At 47.1% G+C, this 20462-nt stretch overlaps 1 protein-coding gene across 1 annotated transcript in view; it reads right to left on the bottom strand.

The window, feature by feature from the left end:
- The window catches only part of RFX8 (regulatory factor X8), a 54259-nt gene extending 36142 nt beyond the window's left edge, over positions 1 to 18117 (bottom strand). The window contains 1 exon segment of the mRNA XM_069541276.1: positions 18046 to 18117. Within this exon segment, the coding sequence (XP_069397377.1) occupies positions 18046 to 18117 (72 nt within the window).
- Between the last annotated feature and the right edge of the window lie 2345 nt (positions 18118 to 20462).

Below are 20462 nucleotides of genomic sequence, written 5' to 3'. Positions count from 1 at the left end.
ATGTTAAAAAAAAAAAAGAAGACAGGAGAGAACAACTGCTGGAGAGGGTGTGGAGAAAAGGGAGCCCTTGTGCACTGCTGGCGGGAATGTAAAAACACCATATGATCCACCAATCCCACTCCTGGGGATTTATCGGAAGAAAACAAAAGCACTAACTTGCAAAGATACATGTACCTCCATGATCACTGCAGCATTATTTACACCAGCCGAGATATGAAAACGACCTACGTGTCCACTGACAGGTGAACGAATAAAGCCAATTATGGTATATATACACAGTGGAATGATATTCAGCCATAAAAAAGAATGAAATCTTGCCATTTGGGACAACATGCATGGACCCTGAGGGCAGTATGCTAAGTGAAATAAGCCAGACAGAAGAAGACAAATATTGTATGATCTCACTTGCACGTGGAATCTAAAAAGAAGAGCAAAGCAAAAACCAAGCTCACAGGTACAGTGGCTGCCAGGGATGGAGGGGCTGGTGGTGCTGGAGGGTGGGCAAAAGGGGTGAAGGGAGACAAAAGGTACAAACTTCCAGGTATAAAATAAGTAAGTCCTGGGAACGTTATGTATAGCAGGATGATTACAGTTACTAATACTATGTCATATATTTGAAATTTGCTAACAGAGTAGATCTTAAAAGTTACCATGACCAGAAAAAATTCTGTCACTATGTGTGGTGACAGATGATAGCTAGACTTAATGTGGTGATCATTTTGCAATATACACAAATATCTAATCATTATGTTGTACACCTGAAGCTAATATTATGTTGTATATCAATTATACCTCAATAAAAAAAGAAAGAAAGGAAGGAAGGAAGGAAGGAGGGAAGGGAGGGAGGGAGGAAGGAAACCACCCATAATACTGAGTTAGGTAAATCACAATTTGCATCAGAAAAGACAATCTACTGACGCTAACACTGAGATGAACCAGATGTTGGAATTATGCGACAAAGATTTTCACACAGTCATTATAATAGTGTTCCAAATAATTATGAATTCTTTTGAAACAGATTAAAAAAATAGAAAACCTCTGCAAGGAAACAGAAGTTACACAACAGAACCAAGTGGGAATGATAGGATCGAAAAACACAAGAGCCAAAATAAAAATAACACACATAACACTATGAAAAAATCATGCAGATATATTAAAATAAATACATCAAAGCCAAGGGCAATATGCTGAAGAGTCTTATTAAATGTTTACCATGTGCCAGGTACTGTTTTAAGCATTTTCCTTGTATTAATTCATTTAATCTTCACAACAGCCCTGTGACGTAGATATTAGTATCCTTGTTAATGGGTGAGGAATCTGAGACACAGAGAGGTTGAGTGACTTGCCTAAGATCAGACAGCTTTCTAGAGGTGGAGCTGGGGAGTCTGTCCTAGAGTCTCTGCTCCTGTCCACGTGTAGTGTTGCTTGGTATTCTGCTGCCTCTTTCAGAGAACGAAAGGAATTCCAGTGACAAGTCTCAGTGGGCATTTCTGCCAGGGCTGCTGCTAAGCCTCCTCACAGGCCCCTCCCCCTCCTCTTCCATCTCCTCCTACAGCCCAGAATTAGCACAGCTGCCAGAGGATCTCCACTTGACATGCCAATCAGCCTGCTTCACTCCCCAGCCTGAGTCTCCCCAGCGGCTCACATCACACTCGGAATAACATCCTGCCTCCTTCCCAAGACGTGTGGGCCCTGCCTGTGTTTTCAGATCCCCCTCCGCCCACTCTCCTGTTCATGCCAACCTCCACCCTCAGACTTCCTCGCTCTTTTTTGCACTCATCCCTGCCCCAGGCCCTCTGCACCTGCCCTTTCCCCTCCCGGAATGCTGGTCGCCCAGATCTTCACTTGGCCACTTGCTTTTTTCACATTTCTGCTACAAAGGCATCTTCCCAGGGAGGCCTCCCATGACTGCATTTTATGGTCTTCAGATCAATCTCACTATCGTTCCTTTTTGACTGTCTTTCTCCCCAACTAAAACTGACCAGAGGGGGAATTCCCTGGCAGTCCAGTGGTTAGGACTCCACGCTTCCACTGCAGGGGGCTTGGGTTCGATCCCTCGTCAGGGAACTGAGATCTTGCATGCCACGTGGCACGGCCACAAAAAAAAAAAAGCTGGGGCAAAAAAAATAATAATTAAAAAAATAAATAAACCTGACCAGTGGGAAGGCCTTGTTTATCTTGCTTACTGCTTCATCACCAGTGGCTAGAACAGGGCCTGACTTAGTGTAGGAACTTAAATATTTGTTGAATGAACAGATAAATGAATGGATGAGAGATATAGTTTTCATTACCTGGAAAGCAGAGAGATGAAGTTTTTATTTTCAGACCTAATTTTTAAAAGGTCACACAGGTCCTAATGTAAAAGACGTCATATAATAAAATAGAAAACAGTTTCACCAGCACAGTTCATAGATTAACAACAGTATTAACATTTATTATATTCTGCCTTCAAAATATACATGTTGTATTTCTTAAAACATGGTGTCGGTAAGAAACTTACCCTTAAACCTTAATGCTTTTTAAGCTACAGTAATCAAGACAATATGGTGCTGGCACAAAACCAGAAATATAGATCAATGGAACAGGACAGAAAGCCCAGAGATAAACCCACGCACCTATGGTCAACTTATCTATGACAAAGGAGGCAAGGATATATAATGGAGAAAAGACAGTCTCTTCAATAAGTGGTGCTGGGAAAACTGGACAGCTACATGTAAAAGAATGAAATTAGAACACTCCCTAACACCATACACAAAAATAAACTCAAAATGGATTAGAGACCTAAATGTAAGACTGGACACTATAAAACTCTTAGAGGAAAACATAGGAAGAACACTCTTTGACATAAATCACAGCAAGATCTTTTTTGACCCACCTCCTCGAGTAATGGAAATAAAAACAAAAATAAACAAATGGGACCTAATGAAACTTCAAAGCTTCTGCACAGCAAAGGAAACCATAAACAAGATGAAAAGACAACCCTCAGAATGGGAGAAAATATTTGCAAATGAAGCAACTGACAAAGGATTAATCTCCAAAATTTACAAGCAGCTCATGGAGCTCAATATCAAAAAAACAAACAACCCAATCCCAAAATGGGCAGAAGACCTAAATAGACGTTTCACCAAAGAAGACATACAGATGACCAAAAAACACATGAAAAGATGCTCAACATCACTAATTATTAGAGAAATGCAAATCAAAACTACAATGAGGTATCACCTCACACCAGTTAGAATGGGCACCATCAAAGAATCTACAAACAACAAATGCTGGAGAGGGTGTGGAGAAAAGGGGAGCCTCTTGCACTGTTGGTGGGAATGTAAATTGATATAGTCACTATGGAGAATAGCATGGAGGTTCCTTAAAAAACTAAAAATAGAATTACCATGTGACGCAGCAATCCCACTACTGGGCATAAATCCGGAGAAAACCGTAATTGTAAAAGACACATGCACCCCAGTGTTCACTGCAGCACTATTTACAATAGCCAGGTCATGGAAGCAACCTAAATGCCCATGGACAGACGAATGGATAAAGAAGACGTGGTACATATATACAACGAAATTGGGTCATTTGTAGAGACGTGGATGGACCTAGAGACTGTCATACAGAGTGAAGTAAGTCAGAAAGAGAAAAACAAATATTGTATATTAATGCATGTATGTGGAACCTAGAAAAATGGTACAGATGAACCGGTTTGCAGGGCAGAAACTGAGACACAGATGTAGAGAACAAACGTATGGACACCAAGGAAAGCGGCGGGGTGGTGGTGGTGGGATGAATTGGGAGATTGGGATTGACATGTATACACTGATATGTATAAAACTGATGACTAATAAGGACCTGCTGTATAAAAAAATAATAAAATAAAATTCCAAAATAAAAAAACCTTAATGCTTTAAAAAAAAATCTCTTCATTGGCCAAGACTTTAGAGTTTATCTATTATCAGACACGTGAGGAGCGCAGGACATTAAAAGCACCTGCTGGGCTGATCTCCAGAATAAGCCCATGTCATCCTTGTTCTGACCTTTGTCCCGTGAAGCCCTCCTCTTCCTCGATGAGGGTAAAGCCTATTTTTTCCCCACAAAGACCAGCTCCAGCCCCCTTCTCTGTGACATCAATGCAGAGGCCTCAGGACACTGATGGCCTCTCACCCCTGCACAGTTCTTGCCCTGTTGGTTGTTTTCCTTGTGTGTGTGTGGGGTGGGGGGGGCACATGCAGGGCTCTCCACACCACCTGCTGGGTGCTCTGGGCAAACAAAGACACACACACATCAGCAAGTGACAGATCCCCTTTGCGCAAAGAAAGGTCCGACTATGACTGAAACACATCTCTCATCCTTCCGGCTCCCTTCCCTAACTTCTCTGTATTTGCTGCTCTCATTTTTCCATCTTTGTGACTAAGGGCTGAATAAGAGATGTAAGAGGGGAGCTGGTGGGAAGCAGGTAATAAGGACTCGACTCGAGGTTGAGTTCGAGGTTTTGGTGGGACGGGCTGGCCTGAGTCATCCCTGCCACCGTCTGTGGACACGGGCTCAACCATCCGAAGACCCTGCCTCCGAAGGGTCCTGCAGCTCTGCCTCCTTTTTGGTCCAGGCGCTCATCACGACAACTGAGGACCATTTCCTGGCCGCTGTCACTCTCTCCTTCCAGTCTAGTCTCTTTAAACCTTAATTCCAAGCTCTTCATTCTTCAACAGCTTTTTCAGGGCCGACACTGTGTTTCCAGGCAATGTTGGGGATAAAACAAGCTCCATGGTTCCTGGCCTTGCAGAGCTTCCCATGATGATACCACCCTGTTTCCCAGAGGACGACCCCAAAGGCTTACAGACTCCCTGCCCCCAGCATCGATTTCAAGTCCCTTCCCCAGGCTGTTGCTCCACCCTATCTCCGCATCCTGCACGGCCGTCACACCTCTGTGTATGCTCACCTCCCTCCCTGAGCCTGGACATCCTCTCCCTCCCGCCTCCCTCTCCACCGGTCAATGCTCTGTCCTTCACAGCTTCCTTCAAAGCACGCCTCTCTCCCGGGCCCCTCTGATCCCCTGGCCCAAGGCGTGCGCTCTCCATCTCTGAGTTCTCGCGGGACCTTGTGTACACTTCCGACACCCATCACGTTATACTTGCTATCAAGCGAAATGTACACTTAGTTCCTCTATGAAGCCATCAGAGAGACGGGTCCGCGTCTTACCCATACCGGTGGTTCCCCGTGGCTCCCCCTTGGCCGCTGCCTTACAACACAGGGTACCTTATACAAAAGGTGATCATATAATTCGTTGCAGTTTCTTGTCCACACTAGAACCCTTTGGAGAGTGAAGGGCCCTCTTAATCCTTATGCTGGGCTAGAAGTAAAGGTAAAACTGACCCTGGCTGCTTGGATATGTGGTCCTCTATTTATGCCACATGAAGGCTCCATGAACAATGTATGAATTAAGAGGCAACGCTGGCTGGGTCGACAGCCAGTGAGCGGCGTGGGGCACTGGAGGAGGGGGTCTTCCCTAGAGCTGGGGCTGCTGAGGACGGTTCCCTGGAGCAGGTGGTCCCTGAGGTATGTCCCAGGGAAGGGACAGGATTCAGGAAGGTCCACTGAGACAGAGAGAAGAAGGAATGACATCATGCAAGGACAGGATGATAGGAGCAAAGACAGAACCGCATTTGACATTTTCAGAGAAAAGTGAGTATGGCTGAAACCGGCAGTTTATATGGGGGAGAAACTGGCAACAGGGTCGGATAAAGTGCAGTAGGAAGGATCTGGGGGGCGGACACCAGTCTGGGAAAGGGGGGTGCGTAGGCTTCACGCAGGAGGTAAGAGCAAGCTCCTGAGTGTTTCTGAGCAAGGAAGAGACAAAGAAAATGCAGAATTGTGGGGAGGTTAGTCTCACAGTTGTGTTTATTTATTTACTTCTTTTGAAATTTAGGGGTTTGTATTTATATTAATGAGTAGTGTTACAAAGACAGTTTTCATAGAATTCCTTAAGGTATTAAGGTTTCTTGATATGTTTCAGAATTCATATTTCTCTTTTTTAAATATCTCTTTTTGGTTTTGGTCCTGCTGGGTTCTCAGCCTTCATATGAATTAACATGAATATTTTGCTATTAAGTATTACATTTGTTAAATTATATCTAAGAATGTGGCCCATAGACACATGGAATTTCCCTGTAATTATTTAAGATAAAGAAGTTTTAAGTTTTGCCAAATCAAGATTATCCATTATTTTCTTACTCCTTCCATTTATTTATTTATTATTATACTTTTAATTTAATTTTTTAAATTAATTTTTACCGGAGTGTAGTTGCTTTACTCACGGCTGTGTTTACAGAGAGGTGAGGCTGAGGAGAGGGAGGTCACGTGGGATCCACGGAAATAATCCTGATTATTATGAGATGACCAGGGCTTCAAGGAAACATCAGGAACCATAAAGAGTGGTCAGGAGACCCGAAAGGGAAGAATGAACAGGACTCGTGACCCGAGGGAGTCAGCGATGGCTTTCGGGTGACGCCCTGCACAGGTTGTATCTATTGGGATCGCAGATGGAAATAGGGACGTCAAGAGGCGGAACTGATTGGAGGGAGAGGATGAAGTTAAATTTCTGCATCCTCAGTGTGAGGTACCAGTGAGTCTTCTGGATGGAAATGTCCAGTAGACAGCCAGACAGAAAAGCCTAGGAGGTGGGAGAGTGATTTAGAAGGAGTCATCCGCGGACGGAGCGGCAGGTGGAAGACAGAAAGGGATGAGGTGTCCTGGGGCTGAAGTGTGGGAAGAGCATCATGGATTATGAAGGGTTGGATCTCAGGGAGATGCATGGCCTCGGGGGGCGGGGAGTGGTAAGGAGACCAAGAAGGGCTCATTCTGGGGAAGGAACTGGATGACGCAGAGTCCTGAGGGCTAGAGGAAGTTTCGCGCAGGAAGTGGCTCATTCCGTCATATTTGACAGAGGGATGGAGAAGGACAAAGACTTTGTGCAAAACGGCTTTGGCCACTGAGATGAGGATGAAAATGAACAGTATCCGAGGAAGTGAACGCGATGTGCATTTCTCTGGCCAACGATGTGGCCCGTGTCAGAGGCATGGTCGTGTGATGTGTGTGCTTCCATCCTTAAGAAGGATGAATGGCACCACAGCCGAAAAGCCAGTTAGGTTCAAAGTACGAACGGTCCTAGTACGGATCAGGCTGTGACCTAAATGACAGGTACTAACCTGTGATATCTTTTTTTACCCAGAAGGCAGCAGTACTGGGCATAGAAGAAAGAACTTTTCTTGATAACGGATCCCGTCGTTAATGATACCTGAAAAATAAAGGTTGTCTTCAAGATGATGTCAAACCACTGGCGTGCTTTAGAGAAGACACAGAACAGACTAGCCAAGGAAGAGAGAGGTTTTTTGTTGTTTTTTTTTTTTTTTTGCGGTACGCGGGCCTCTCACTGCCGGGGCCTCTCCCGTTGCGGAGCACAGGCTCCGGACGCGCAGGCTCAGCGGCCATGGCTCACGGGCCCAGCCGCTCCGCAGCATGTGGGATCTTCCCGGACCGGGGCACGAACCCACGTCCCCTGCATCGGCAGGCGGACTCTCTACCACGGCGCTACCAGGGAAGCCCCAGAGTTCTTCTCTGGGTTTCATCACTGACTCCATTTATTAGGAAGAGCTAACCAGTCATACGGCCTGACCAAGCTCTGTCAGGTGGACAATTTCATACTATTTCACACGCATCAACTTTGAAACGGGCTTGCAGATGTTCTCCTCTGCTTTCCCGACTTACGACACTCGAATCTTAAAGAGATGCCACAGGGAAAGCCTCCGGTTGCCTCCGCCATTGACTTTCTCAAAGGGAGGTGGACCGATGCCAGTGTCCCCTCTGCTGAATGGACTCAGGTTCTCAGACCCCCAGTAGGAAGGCTGGTTCCTCCTCTGCTGAGCTGGGGAAAGGCAGCAGCTCGTATGGGCTCCTAGCAGCCCAACACAGTTTTTTCAAATTAACTGTTGCCCAGTGTTTAGCTTGGCAAACTCTTCCATGCCTTCCACTCCTTCAAGGGTGGCAGCCTCCTTCCCTAGTTTGGTTTCCATCCCTTCTTACTGATTTCCTGATTTCACTGATTTCTCCTGATTTTTCTTGATTTAAAACAAACAACAAATAACAATGATAACTGAGTGACAATTATAACAGGATGCACCCGATAACACTGGAATTTCCTTCCAAGTTAAAAATACCACCCAGGTACCTTCTGTCTCCAGAATAGAATCCAAATATGCGAATTAGATGAATGCTTAGAAATTTTAGTTCAAGGAGTAATTAAAACAGTTTTATTGTTCTAGGGATATAGTTGCTTAACTATTTCAACAGTTAGACATTTACATGTCTAAACGTTGGAAGTATCAGAAACAGAAAAATACACTGTGACTTTTGTATTTTCACCAAATCTCTCAAGAAGGTAGAGACTCATACTTGGTTCTGGCATCACCTGAATTATACCAGGCACTGGGAATTTCATATAATTGCAGGAACTCTTTGGTAAGAGGTGATATTTATCGTTTGTTTAGTTTTGCATTTCTCTGGTCACCCATTTTGTGATTTTTTTCAAAATGTGTGTTTTTAACATTTACAATAAAACAAACCAACTGCTTGTGATTATGGATGACTTTGTGTTTTGCTTCTTTTGTTTTTTGGTTTCCTATTATGCACATGTGAACTTTTAAGAGATAAGTGTTATTGAAAAAAATAATAAAACAAAAATGATCAACCTACCTGGCGCCTCCTCTTGTGCCCCACCTCCGGGTGCCAAGATCAGGGAAAACCAAGTGCACGAGCTAAAAGAATAAGCCAGATTTAAAGCTGCAATTTGAAAATTTAGAAATAGAACTTCCAGCTTCGTCTCTTGCCACGTTTAAACTGTATTCCCTCTTTTCCGATCGTTAAGAAAATATATGTAACTGAAATTTGGAAAAGTCGGACAAGTATAAAGAAGGAAACACGCCACTCAGAGGGATACTGCCGTGTAGACCTCAATGTGGTTCACTCCCATCTTTTTCCGAAGCCGCACTATGCACACGGATTCTGTGGTCTACATAGGAAATACCAGCACCGCACAATTAGCACGCCTGCAGCTCTGCTTTCCATTTTCTTCCCTCCAGCTTGTACCATAAACACTTCCCCTTGTCATTAAAAATCCTCTGAAAACAGGGAAGTATCAATATGAACACTGCAAAATAGTCCAGCATGTGAGTGTGCCATGATTTTACTAGTTTCTTTTTCCAATGTGATTGGCATTTTCACTTTTTATTATTCATTTGTTTACCTAATTTTTTCATTTTAAAGGCTTTGTTAGCAAATGCTGTTAAATATTGAATAACAGAGGTACTTCTGGACTCAACGTTTCATCTCTCCGTTATCTTATCTTTTTTTTTTTCGGCCGTGCCATGCGGCATGCAGGATCTTAGTTCCCCGACCAGGGATCGAACCCGTGCCCCCTCCATTGGGAGCGCGGAGTCTTAACCACTGGACCGCCACGGAAGTCCCAAACCCCACCATCTTTCTGATGTGCGTTTTGTTAGACAGCACTGATATGATGTCTATGACCAATTACATTTTAAAAAAACAGAAGTCTGTTTTTTTTTTACAGGTTTACAGGTCGTTCACCGGTCCATGACAAGCATGGTATCCAAGTGGATGTCTGTTGAAAAGGGAAATCCTGGACTGTGGTAAAATTACAAAATACAAAGCAGGAAGGCAGGATGTGCCAAGCTGTCATGTAATGATTTCTGTGATTTTCTACAATTTGCTCCGTAGTCACTCAGCCTCCGCTTCTGCCAGCCTCCTTTGTTTATTCTTAGCTTCCAAAAGCAGCAGGATTTGACAGTGTCTTGAAGCGTTTCTCTTGGCTGGTGCCAGCCCCCACCTCTTCCTCCAGGAAGCCGCCCAAGCCCAGGTGGGAAGGCACCAGTTAGGGACGGAGAGGCAGGTCTCGGCACATCGAGGTCACGAGGCCAAACCGAGGCTCCTTCAGGGAAGGAGAACCAGAACGTACGATGAAAACAAGTGACAACAGGAGTTAAAAGAAAACGTCAGTCACGTCTAAAGGCAGCATTCGGAGCCAGAAGTTCCTACTTTCAACTGCAGATTGACCACTTCATCTTCTCTTGAGAACATCGCTTAAAACCTTCCCTCTAGGTCTAGCTGTAAAATAAGTGCTACCGAGAAGGATTATCCTCGAGCACGCAGCAGGCTCAGATTCAAGGCCCTGGCGTATCATCTGCTGTTGTGGAGGGAGAAGCAGAAACAAACTCCTAGTTGCCTGGCAGGACGGTAATCCACACGGCTTATTTTACTGAGTATTTCCAACCCCAGACTATCCTGTGATTTCACTTTATAATCGGGAACACCACAGTCAAAATTTAAAAAGCAACTGAGACGATTATTTCCAAAAGATGTAATAAGTAAAAAAAAAAAAAAGTATCTACCTAGTATATAGAGCTCACATAAATCAACAGGAAAAACACTAACACCCCAAGAGAAAGTGATCGGATAATAATGTACATACACGAAGGATACACATAACCAAAACACATGTCAAAGGACTCACCCTCCCTAACCATACAATGAATGCAAGTTGAAACGCAGCTAAATGGAGTTCTTACCCAACAAGTTCCCTAGGTCAAGGATATTACAGATTAGGGTAAGAATATCAAGAACTAGCACGTGGGCTTACGATTGTCTAGACTCTCTCGGAGGGAAATTACCAGATACAGGTGGAGACTCATGTTCCTCAGAATAGACAAAAATTATAAACTTCATAAATTTCCAATAAGGAAAATGGTTAAATGGATTCTGGAACAGCCAAAAAAATATTTCATAGCCATTCTACACCATGCATTTAGAAATAGTTTAATGTGAAAATGTTTATGACATTCTAAGTGAAAATATGCATGTACATAATTATGAAAGTTAAGGGCCTTTGGTTGCTTTCTACGTGCCAGCACTGTCCAATTCTCTCTACGTGTGTTTTTCGCGTTAATTTCTTAAAAGCCTCTTATGAAGGAGGTACTGTTATTAACATTATGAATATTCTCGTTTTACGGATGACGAAGTTGAGGCACAAAAAAGTTAAATAACTTTCCCAGGATTATAAACTAGTTAGTCTGATTCTAGGCTTAGGGCTACCTGTCTGTCTGTCTGTCCAGCCACCTGTTTGACCATCCACATGTCCATCCATCCATCCACACATTGATCTTTCAATCCATCCATCCTTGTGGTGTCTACACAAGAGGCTGGGGCGTGAAGACAGAGACAGACAGCAAGGTGAACTGTGAGACACGCCCTGCCAGGGGACTTGCACCTTCAGGCTTTCAGCTAAAATTTGGTTATAAAACTCTAAAAAGTCCTCGACTCAGATCACCCACCATGAGACAGACAGAGGAGGAAACGGAGGATGTGTAAGGGGGTTTCTTGCAGCAAGACCACTCCCTGACCTATGAAGGGTGTGCAGGATGGGATGGTCCAGTCACCTGGGGCCCAGGGGAAGGGGGTTCACAGATTTGCCTGAAGGGCTGATCGTGAGGCCCTCGCAGTCAGTGTCTGGCTTGGGCAGAGGACTCTGGATGGATGAGAGACGGCTGGCCAGCCAGTGGCCTTGGGGGGAAGGCAGAGGGGCACGGCTGCTGCCCTGGCTCAGCACACCCACAGCCTGTTCAGGCCAAGAGTGGCTGAGAAGTTTCGATGGCCAGACACCGGTCACCCGTGATAAAGAGCTGACAGGTGGGAGAGCCCGGACTCTGCCCAGCAAGGCCCCCCAGGATGGGCAGTCAGGCTTCAGAGTCATTCACCAAGGCCAGGGATGCATTCTAGGACATTCCCAAGGGCTGCCCTGCAGAAGTCAACAAAGGCACCAGGAGACAAGGGTCTGCCTGGCCTCCCAAAGTGTGAAGCTGTGCAGTAGAAACTTTGCAGCCACTCTTAACCTTCCCCTCCCACGGGGTCCAACCAACACCCAGCAAGGTGGTAGAAGAATGGGAGGGAGGAAGAGAAGACCCCCGCAACTAGTTCTCTGCTGGCGAGAAACCTCGCTGGAGGACTGCGGAAGCGATTCCACGTCAAACCCAGCTCAGAGTTTGGACGTTATGTGGGGCTGGACATTCGAAGCGTCAGACGGATACTGTTTGGTGAACTAGAAGGACAATGGGGCTTTGTGTCACCCAAGGAGTTCTAGAGAGGCCAGGCTGCCTGCTCAGATGCTCCTTCAGGAGGGAGGAAGCACCACCGCGTGGGCAGGACCGAAGGGACGTGGGAAACAGAGAGGCCTCTGTGATCACTCCCCGCTCCTGCTGGCACGTGTATGTGAGTGTGTCGGGGGCCTGCAAATAAACCACACACGTGCTTGCATCTCTGGACAGTGAGGTCGTAGCTGGCATTTATCTTCTTCTTCTTTTATACCCTTCTCTCGAATTCCCACATTTTCTATAAAGGGAATGTGTTCTCTCATAATCAGAAAAACATCAGGAAATGTTACTTTAAAAAAAGGAAGTCAGCCTTTGGGAAATTTCCTCATCCACATAAGCCATCACTTGCACTGGGAGTGAGATGACCTGTCGTACACCCGGGACTGCTGAGCAGAGCAAGAAACACCCCAACATCTGCACAGGAACTTGGTGTGGAGTCTGGAATCAACCCCAATCCCAGGGGGGAGGCAGGAAATGAGAAGTGGGTATTTTGCTGTTTCTCTTGTAAACAAGCTTTGGGATCACATCCTTTTCCCCTTCCTCTCCCTTCTCCACCGAGTCACAGATTCAGCAGCTCAGGGTCCCTTTCCAAGACCAGCACCACTGAACTGACTCATTCTTCGGGCAAATTCCCAACGAGAATTGAAAGCCAGGACCTCAGTGTCTTGGGGGATGGATTCGAAGGGAAGTAGGAAGATCAAAAATGCTAGACAGGGCTTCCCTGGTGGCGCAGTGGTTGAGAGTCCGCCTGCCGATGCAGGAGACACAGGTTTGTGCCCCGGTTCAGGAGGATCCCACATGCCGCGGAGCGGCTGGGCCCGTGAGCCATGGCTGCTGAGCCTGCGCGTCCGGAGCCTGTGCTCTGCAACGGGAGAGGCCACAACAGTGAGAGGCCCGCGTACCGCAAAAAAAAAAAAAAAATGCTAGACAAATGCCCGTGGTCACGCACCGGAGGCTCTTTTTAACTCTTTTTTCGGAAGACCCTGCAGTAGGACTGCCCTTGAGGGGAAACCACTTAGAAGAAAATCTGAGAGAGGTTTTGAAAAGGAGCCTTTGATTTCTTAAAAAAGGAAGCAGAGATCATCTAGAACCAAGACATGTCAAGCTCGTCACCCCACTCCCATCTGATAAGGCCGCCAGATAAGGAAACGGCTTAGTGCCAGGATACCCAGACTAGCAAAGCCCTGGAGGAAGTACCCCAATGTGCCTAGTGAAGAAAGGACCAAATGTGGGCTGAGCGATAAGACAGCCGGGGGAATTCCTGGCTGGTTGGAAAACCTTCCAGAGACACCCAGCGAGCTCCGGAGCCTAACACCTTGCACGTGTCCACATTGCTTTTGATTTATTGAAGGAGGGATAAGAGATGTGCTATTCCCACGTGTGAGCTTCAGCAGGCTGAGACGACGGGATGACTGTGAGTCTAGAAGACACGGCAGGTCGGCACTAAGAAGCTGCAACTCGGAATAAGGGAACAGCTGCTCTTGGGTTCCCACGGTCACGGGCATAGTGACCACAGTCTGATAACAAGGACAACATATTGTATCTACATGGAGTGCTTTACAGTTTATAAAGCAGTTTTGGGAGGGCTAGCTTACTTTTAATTCGTGTGAAAAAAATACCGAAGGGTTTTTTTTTTCTTTTTTTGGATCACAAGCTTAAAATGAAACCAGCAGAGTGGCATGGAAGCATGAAAGCGAACAGTAGCCCAAAAAGTTAAAAAAGAAAAATAAAAGCCCCGTCTTCTGAGCCCTCCTGAGACACTGGGTTGTACCCTTGGGGAACCTACCTTTGAAGAGAAACACCAATAAATTGAAGTCAAAACGAAACAAGTACTCAGGGAAGTAAAAATCTGGGACTGAAGAGTATTCAATGAAGAAGGGAAGACACGAAGGTTTAAACAATTCTTTCCAATATTTGAGCAGCTGCCGTATTAGAAGATTCTACTCCTTATTTTATGATTATCCAAAGTGCAGAGCTTCCACCAATGACTGTGTTTCAGGGATGACGACTGCGGCTAGAGAAATGGGTCTAAAAATGTCAGTGTTTTGGAAACATCATTGGAATCTACAGAAATATCGGTGGGAGGGCGACGGAAGCCATCATTTCAGAAAACGATCTGGTCCCATCCCCAGACGTCATAGTCACACAGCCCGTCAGCCTGCAAGTTCAGCCCTGGACACACACGCCCAAGAGAACATCTCCACGTGCATAGCAGGAGATACACATGTGAATGTTCACGACGGCAAAATTGGGAAAGGACCCAAATGCTCATCAAAGGGAGAGAAGGTAGGTAAACTGAACTACTACACAACAGTCAATGAATGTAGAGGAATCTTGGTATAATAATAAGTGGAACAAGTCCCAAAAGATGACATATAACATGACCCTCCTTTTTAAAAAGTTAAGCCACAAAAATAAAAAATGGGCTTTTAAAAGAAATACATTATATAAAATAAGTCAGACAGAGAAAGCCAAAGATGGTATGATCTTGCTTATATATGCAATGTAGAAAACAACAGTAAAACAAAACCACCAATCTCACTGAAACAGAGAACAGATTGATGGTTGCCAGAGGTAGGGGATGGGGGTGGTCAAAATGGGTGAAGGGGGTCAAAGGTCAAAAAAAAGAAAAACAGAAAGACATACAAATGCACTAAAACTCTTTTTAAAAAGCAAAGATAACGATGAAGGGGTTGACGGTTCCCACCAGCGGGGAAGGCAGGGAGATGGATACAGGGATCTGGCCATATGGTTCATACAGGGCGGTGGGTTCACAGATGCTTATAACATTGTTAAAAAAGAACGAAAGAGGGCTTCCCTGGTGGCGCAGTGGTTGAGAGTCCGCCTGCCGATGCAGGGGACACGGGTTCGTGCCCCAGTCCGGGAAGATCCCACATGCCGCGGAGCGGCTGGGCCCGTGAGCCATGGCCGCTGAGCCTGCGCGTCCGGAGCCTGTGCTCCGCAACTGGAGAGGCCACGACAGTGAGAGGCCCGCGTACCGCCAAAAAAAAAAGAACGAAAGAACCAGAGGGAATCAGGCTGTGAGTGGATCAAAGGTAAGAGCATGTCATGAACCGATTCCATTCTGTCCACTGAGGACCACCGAGAAAGAGGGAGCAAGAAGGAAGGGAGGAAAGATGGGAGCGAGAGGTTAAACTGGCATCTCTGCGGCCGTGAGCAGGCTTGTCCCCCAGGTCATTTCAGCACCGGCCAGGTGGCCCCTGCAGGGGTCTGATCCTGCAGGCTGTGAGCTGTCCCCAGGCCAGGAGTCGGGTGGCTTTCCATCCGCCTGTGCTCTGCTTGCCAAGCATGGATCCTGGGGAGGGACCGCGTCTGCCCAGAGGAAGAGCAGCTTCCTCGCTGCAGAAACGCATTGCCCCCTCCCAGCTCCAAGCCCCCATGGCTGTCTCTGCCCAGAGGGCATTTTGTTCTCATAAAAGCTCCCATCCAGAGGTGCTTTTGAAGGGCTCTTGCATTGGATGTGGAGTTGGACCAGTGACCTCCAAGTTCTCTTGGAAGTCCAGGATATTTGTGAGGGAACAGCAGGTGGAAAGAGGACTGACCCGTAACGAAGGAGACCAGATTTGCTGCCCAAGCACTGTAACCGGCTGTGGGACCCTCCACCGTAATCACTCCTGGTTTGTTCCTTGACTTCTAATGCTACCAGCCTCTGCTGACGGCTGTGACACAAGACAAAGCCTCAAAGATGCCAACTGCTTCCTCCCACCCACTGTCCTCCCTGCGGGCCTCTCTCACCTAAAGACCATTACAGTGTGGGACCCTGGGGCAGGTGGTCACGGACAGCATCACGGGAATCACAGGACAAGTAGCCACCTTGGGAAGCTGTGAAGTGGTGGCAGAAGCTGGCTTCTGGGAAGGGGCTGGGAGCAGCCCAGTGCGGAGAAGCAGCGTCCCAGTGGTTTACATACGGATACACCAGAGGGAGAGAGAGGAGATGCCTGGTGACGTAACCTAGTCATGGGCTGTCTCAGAGGGGACCCACCATCCACACGTGGCCACTGAGCACTTGAAATGTGGCTGGTCCGAACTGAGACGGGCTGTACATGTGAACTGAGACGGGCTGTACATGTGAACTGAGACGGGCTGTACATGTGAAATGACGTGTCGGAGTTTTGAGATCTAGCACGAAGAAGAGAATGCAAAAAGCAACGCGTTCATTTTTAAGTACTGATTCCATGTTGAACGACAGTATTTTGAATATTTTGGGTTGAATTTAAAAGTTATAAAAAATTAATTTTACCCTAAAAAAACTTTTAAAATGAGGATCTAGAATATTTAAAATTCTATCTATAGCTCCTATTACATTTTTATTGGGTAGTACTGGACTAAATTCTATGAGGCCCAGTCCAACTTCTTGCAGTTGGATTAAATGAGATATCCCTTTAAAAAAATTCTCCTTTTAATTTGTTTTGAGTGGATGTCTGTCTATTCCTGAAAACCGGATTGAAAATAAATAGGATACAATATACGATTGAAAGTTATTATTGTTAATTTAATAACAATTAAGCCCCGTGATTCTATTAATTCTTTCCATCAGCAAATCCTATTGGCTCTGTCTTCCAAATACACCCAGATTTTGACCCCTTCTCACGACATCCGCTGCTGCATCCCTGTCCACTCCCTGCCTGGGCTCCTCCCACCTCCCTGAGTCGTGTCTCCCTGGTCTCTGCCCTCCAGCCACGGCAACCCCCTTGCTACTTGAGCCCCCTCCTGCCTCAGGGCCTCTGCACTGGCTCTGTCTGCACTGCTCTTTGCTCATATAGCCCCATACTCACTGCCTCACCTTTTGGAAATCTGGACTCAAACGTTACTTCTCAGGGAGGCCTTCCCTGTTTGCCTTCCCTCAGATTACAAGTCCTCCCCTAAAACACACACACGGGGCTTCCCTGGTGGCGCAGTGGTTGAGAGTCCGCCTGCCGATGCAGGGGACGCGGGTTTGTGCCCCGGTCTGGGAAGATCCCACATGCCGCGGAGCGGCTGGGCCCGTGAGCCATGGCCGCTGAGCCTGCGCGTCCGGAGCCTGTGCTCCGCAACGGGAGAGGCCACAACAGTGAGAGGCCTGCGTACCGCAAAAAAAACCAAAAACAAAAAAAAAAAAACAAACCACACACACGGTCCTTTCCTCCTTCTGCTCCATTTAGCATTTATACCACCTAAGAGACTATATACTTTATCTTCTTTATCTCCCTCAACTATAATATAATAAAAGTAGTAAAGGCAGGAATTTTTCTCTGTTCTGTTCACTGTTGTACACTCAGCACCTAAAACAGTGCCAGCACATAGCAGCTGCTCAATAAATACGTTAGCTGTGGAGGGTCTCAGATAGGCCACCCTTGTGCTAACGTTTGCTGTGTATTGCGTGGTCTAAACAAACCCCTGACAGAGTTCTTAACCTCCAGAGGAAACCTCTGAGTGCCGTGAGGTGAGTTCTCTAGGAACAACCGAATTGTGGGAAGCATAAGCTGTCTGACACCACAAAGTGGCTCTTTGAGCTTGTGGGGTCCTGAGCTGTGGCATTTCTATGCGGGGAATAATGGCCCAGCAAGCTGGCTGAGAATTGGGGGTATCTGAGGCTGCCGTAGCTGTATTCTCTTGGGTGAATGCCACCCCACCCTTGAACTTTCCTGGCCCCTCACTATGAAGTATGGACAAAGGACGGAATGGCTTTCAGATGGAAATGAGGCTGGTTCCCAGGGTGAAGCCAGTTATATCCACTGGGAAGCCATCAGACCCAAATAAATCCCAGCATTTCCTCGTCATTAACTTGCGTGCTTTTTTTACTCAGTGGACATGTATTTGTATCTTCACAACCTACCTTCCCAAACGTGGCTGGGTTGACTTGGCTCTGAGCATTCTGCCCGCAGGTCTCCACTTAAGTCTCATACATGAGGCAGCGAGGCACACTGTACCCTTCGCAGATGCAGAAGGTGTCAACCACCCTGGGGGCGGGGAGGAAGAAGAGCGGGAAGAGAAGGTTGGCCTCAGTTTTTCTCGAGTGGGACACTTTGATGAGGGGCAGACGCAAGCAAGGGACCCAACAAAAAGAAACACGCTTACTTTATCGAACGCAAAGCCTCACCCTTCGGCATCTGTAATGTGCTCAGGCCGGAGTTAAGAATATTGATTTAGACTATGGTGAGGTTTTGCTGTTGTTCTTCAATCTTTCTGGCGTGCAGGCATATTAAAAAGAAGCCCAAATTACTGGGCTCAGCAGACGCTGCTTCATGTAGCTCTGCAAAGGTGGCAGCCAAGGTCTCTCACTGTGACGCAGAGATTTACTCGCTAAAACACAAAACAATGCCCCCCGCCCACCCCTAGTAGAGTCGATCACCCCCGCAGGTGACAGCTGGAGCCCATGTGGCTTCCTAGGACCCAGGACAGGCGTGCACAGCTCCTCCCCCCCTCCCCCCACCCCCGAAGCCGTCATTTGCACGACTGTTAAACCCGAGTGATTTAGGGCGGGGCCACTACATTTTGATTCTTTAAATTGTAATGAGATGGAAGATGGAAGACACCTAGGGACAGAGAGGCAGGCCACCCTCCCTGCCCTTTACTTCCCGTTGGGCGCAGAGCTCGGTAGCGTTCAGATGTGATCTGCAGCCCCCCGGAGGTGGGACCTTCAATGGCCCAAATGTTCCTTGGCCCCGGGGCAGGTGGGGTCCCCTGGCAACGAGGGGCTGTGCCCGTGGCTCACAGCCCAGAGTCCAGCCCTGAGGGGACCGCCAGGTGCCTGTCCCAGCAGCAGGATGGGAGTGAGGGAGCAGGTAGTGCAGGTGACTGGGCTCAGAAGGTGTGGTCCACCCTGACGCCCAGTCACAGCCTTCCCTTTTCTGGCTGGGGACAGACTGGCAGGTTTCTCCTCATTCTTTTAAAGAAATACATAAAGCAAGCCAGCATCATTTTTAAACACCAGAGAATTCTTTGGCAGGGAATTCACCGACAATGCATCTCCTCCTTTCTTACTGATGACCTACAGATTATTTTCTGGGCTGAGGCAGGCTGAGGCCTACATTTACTTTCCTCGAGAGCAAGAGACCACAGTTGTTAACCCCACCTGCTTCCTGGAAGGAGGAAAAGCCAACATACGGTGGACGGCGGGGTGAGGGGAAGCTGTGGCCCTGTATTGGTTTCCTCAGGTAACCAATCACCATAGGCCAGGTGGCTTAAAGCAACAGAAGTATATTCTGTCACAGTTCTGGAAGCTGAAAGTCCAAATCAAGGTGTCAGCCAGGTTGGCTCCTTCCAGAGGCGCTGAGGAAGCGTGTGCTCCACGCTTTCCTCCTGGCTGCCGGTGGCTGCCAGAAACCCTTGGCACTCCTTGTCTTGTAGACGCATCACTCTAGTGCCCTCGCCTTCACCTGGCTGTCTCCTCGCCTCTTCTTTTTTTTTTTTTTTGGCTGCGTTGGGTCTTCGTTGCTGCACGTGGGCTTTCTCTAGCTGCAGTGAGCGGGGGCTACTCGCTGTTGTGGTGCGGTGGCTTTTCTTGTTGCGGAGCACGGGCTCTAGGCACGTGGGCTTCAGTAGTTGTGGCACGTGGGCTCAGTAGTTGTGGCTTCTGGGCTCTAGAACGTGGGCTCAGTAGTTGTGGCGCACGGGCTTAGTTGCTCCACGGCATGTGGGATCTTCCCGGACCAGGGCTCGAACCTGTGTCCCCTGCATTGGCAGGGGGATTCTGAACACTGAGCCACCAGGGAAGTCCCTCCTCATCTTTTCTTATAAGGACACCCATCACTGGATTTAGGGCCCACCCTAATCCAGTGGGGCCTCCTCTTAACTGGTTACATCTGCAAAGACCCTATTTCCAAACAAAGTCACGTTCTGATATTCCATACAGACATGCATTTGCGGGGGCACCATTCAACCCAGTCCAAGCCCAAGGAGGGCATTTTCTGAGACTCTCCCATAGCATCAGGGTGGGAACCTGACACTTTGGACACCTCACAATGGATTAATTACAGCTGCTGGGACACCAATTATTTGCTTCGCGGTTGAACACGGGGTAATGTCACTGGTGGTGTGTGGGGCAGTGGCAAATTCACAGATCCATGAGATATTGATATTTATTTTATTAAGACATTTGCTGACATATAAAAAACCGGCATGTGAAGTGTCACAGGGAAACACTGGCTAAGTTTGGGGAGGGGCAGCAAAGCGTGACCAACATTAAGTACAAGCTCACTTTTGTTTATTCATAGCTACTTCCGAGCTAGTCATGGAATGGTCTCCTTAAAA

The sequence above is a fragment of the Delphinus delphis genome, chromosome 12, assembly GCF_949987515.2.
Source record: "Delphinus delphis chromosome 12, mDelDel1.2, whole genome shotgun sequence".
Lineage (NCBI taxonomy): Eukaryota > Metazoa > Chordata > Mammalia > Artiodactyla > Delphinidae > Delphinus > Delphinus delphis.
The sequence above is the reverse complement of the archived record's forward strand: the minus strand, read 5'-3'. Positions and strand labels throughout refer to the sequence as shown.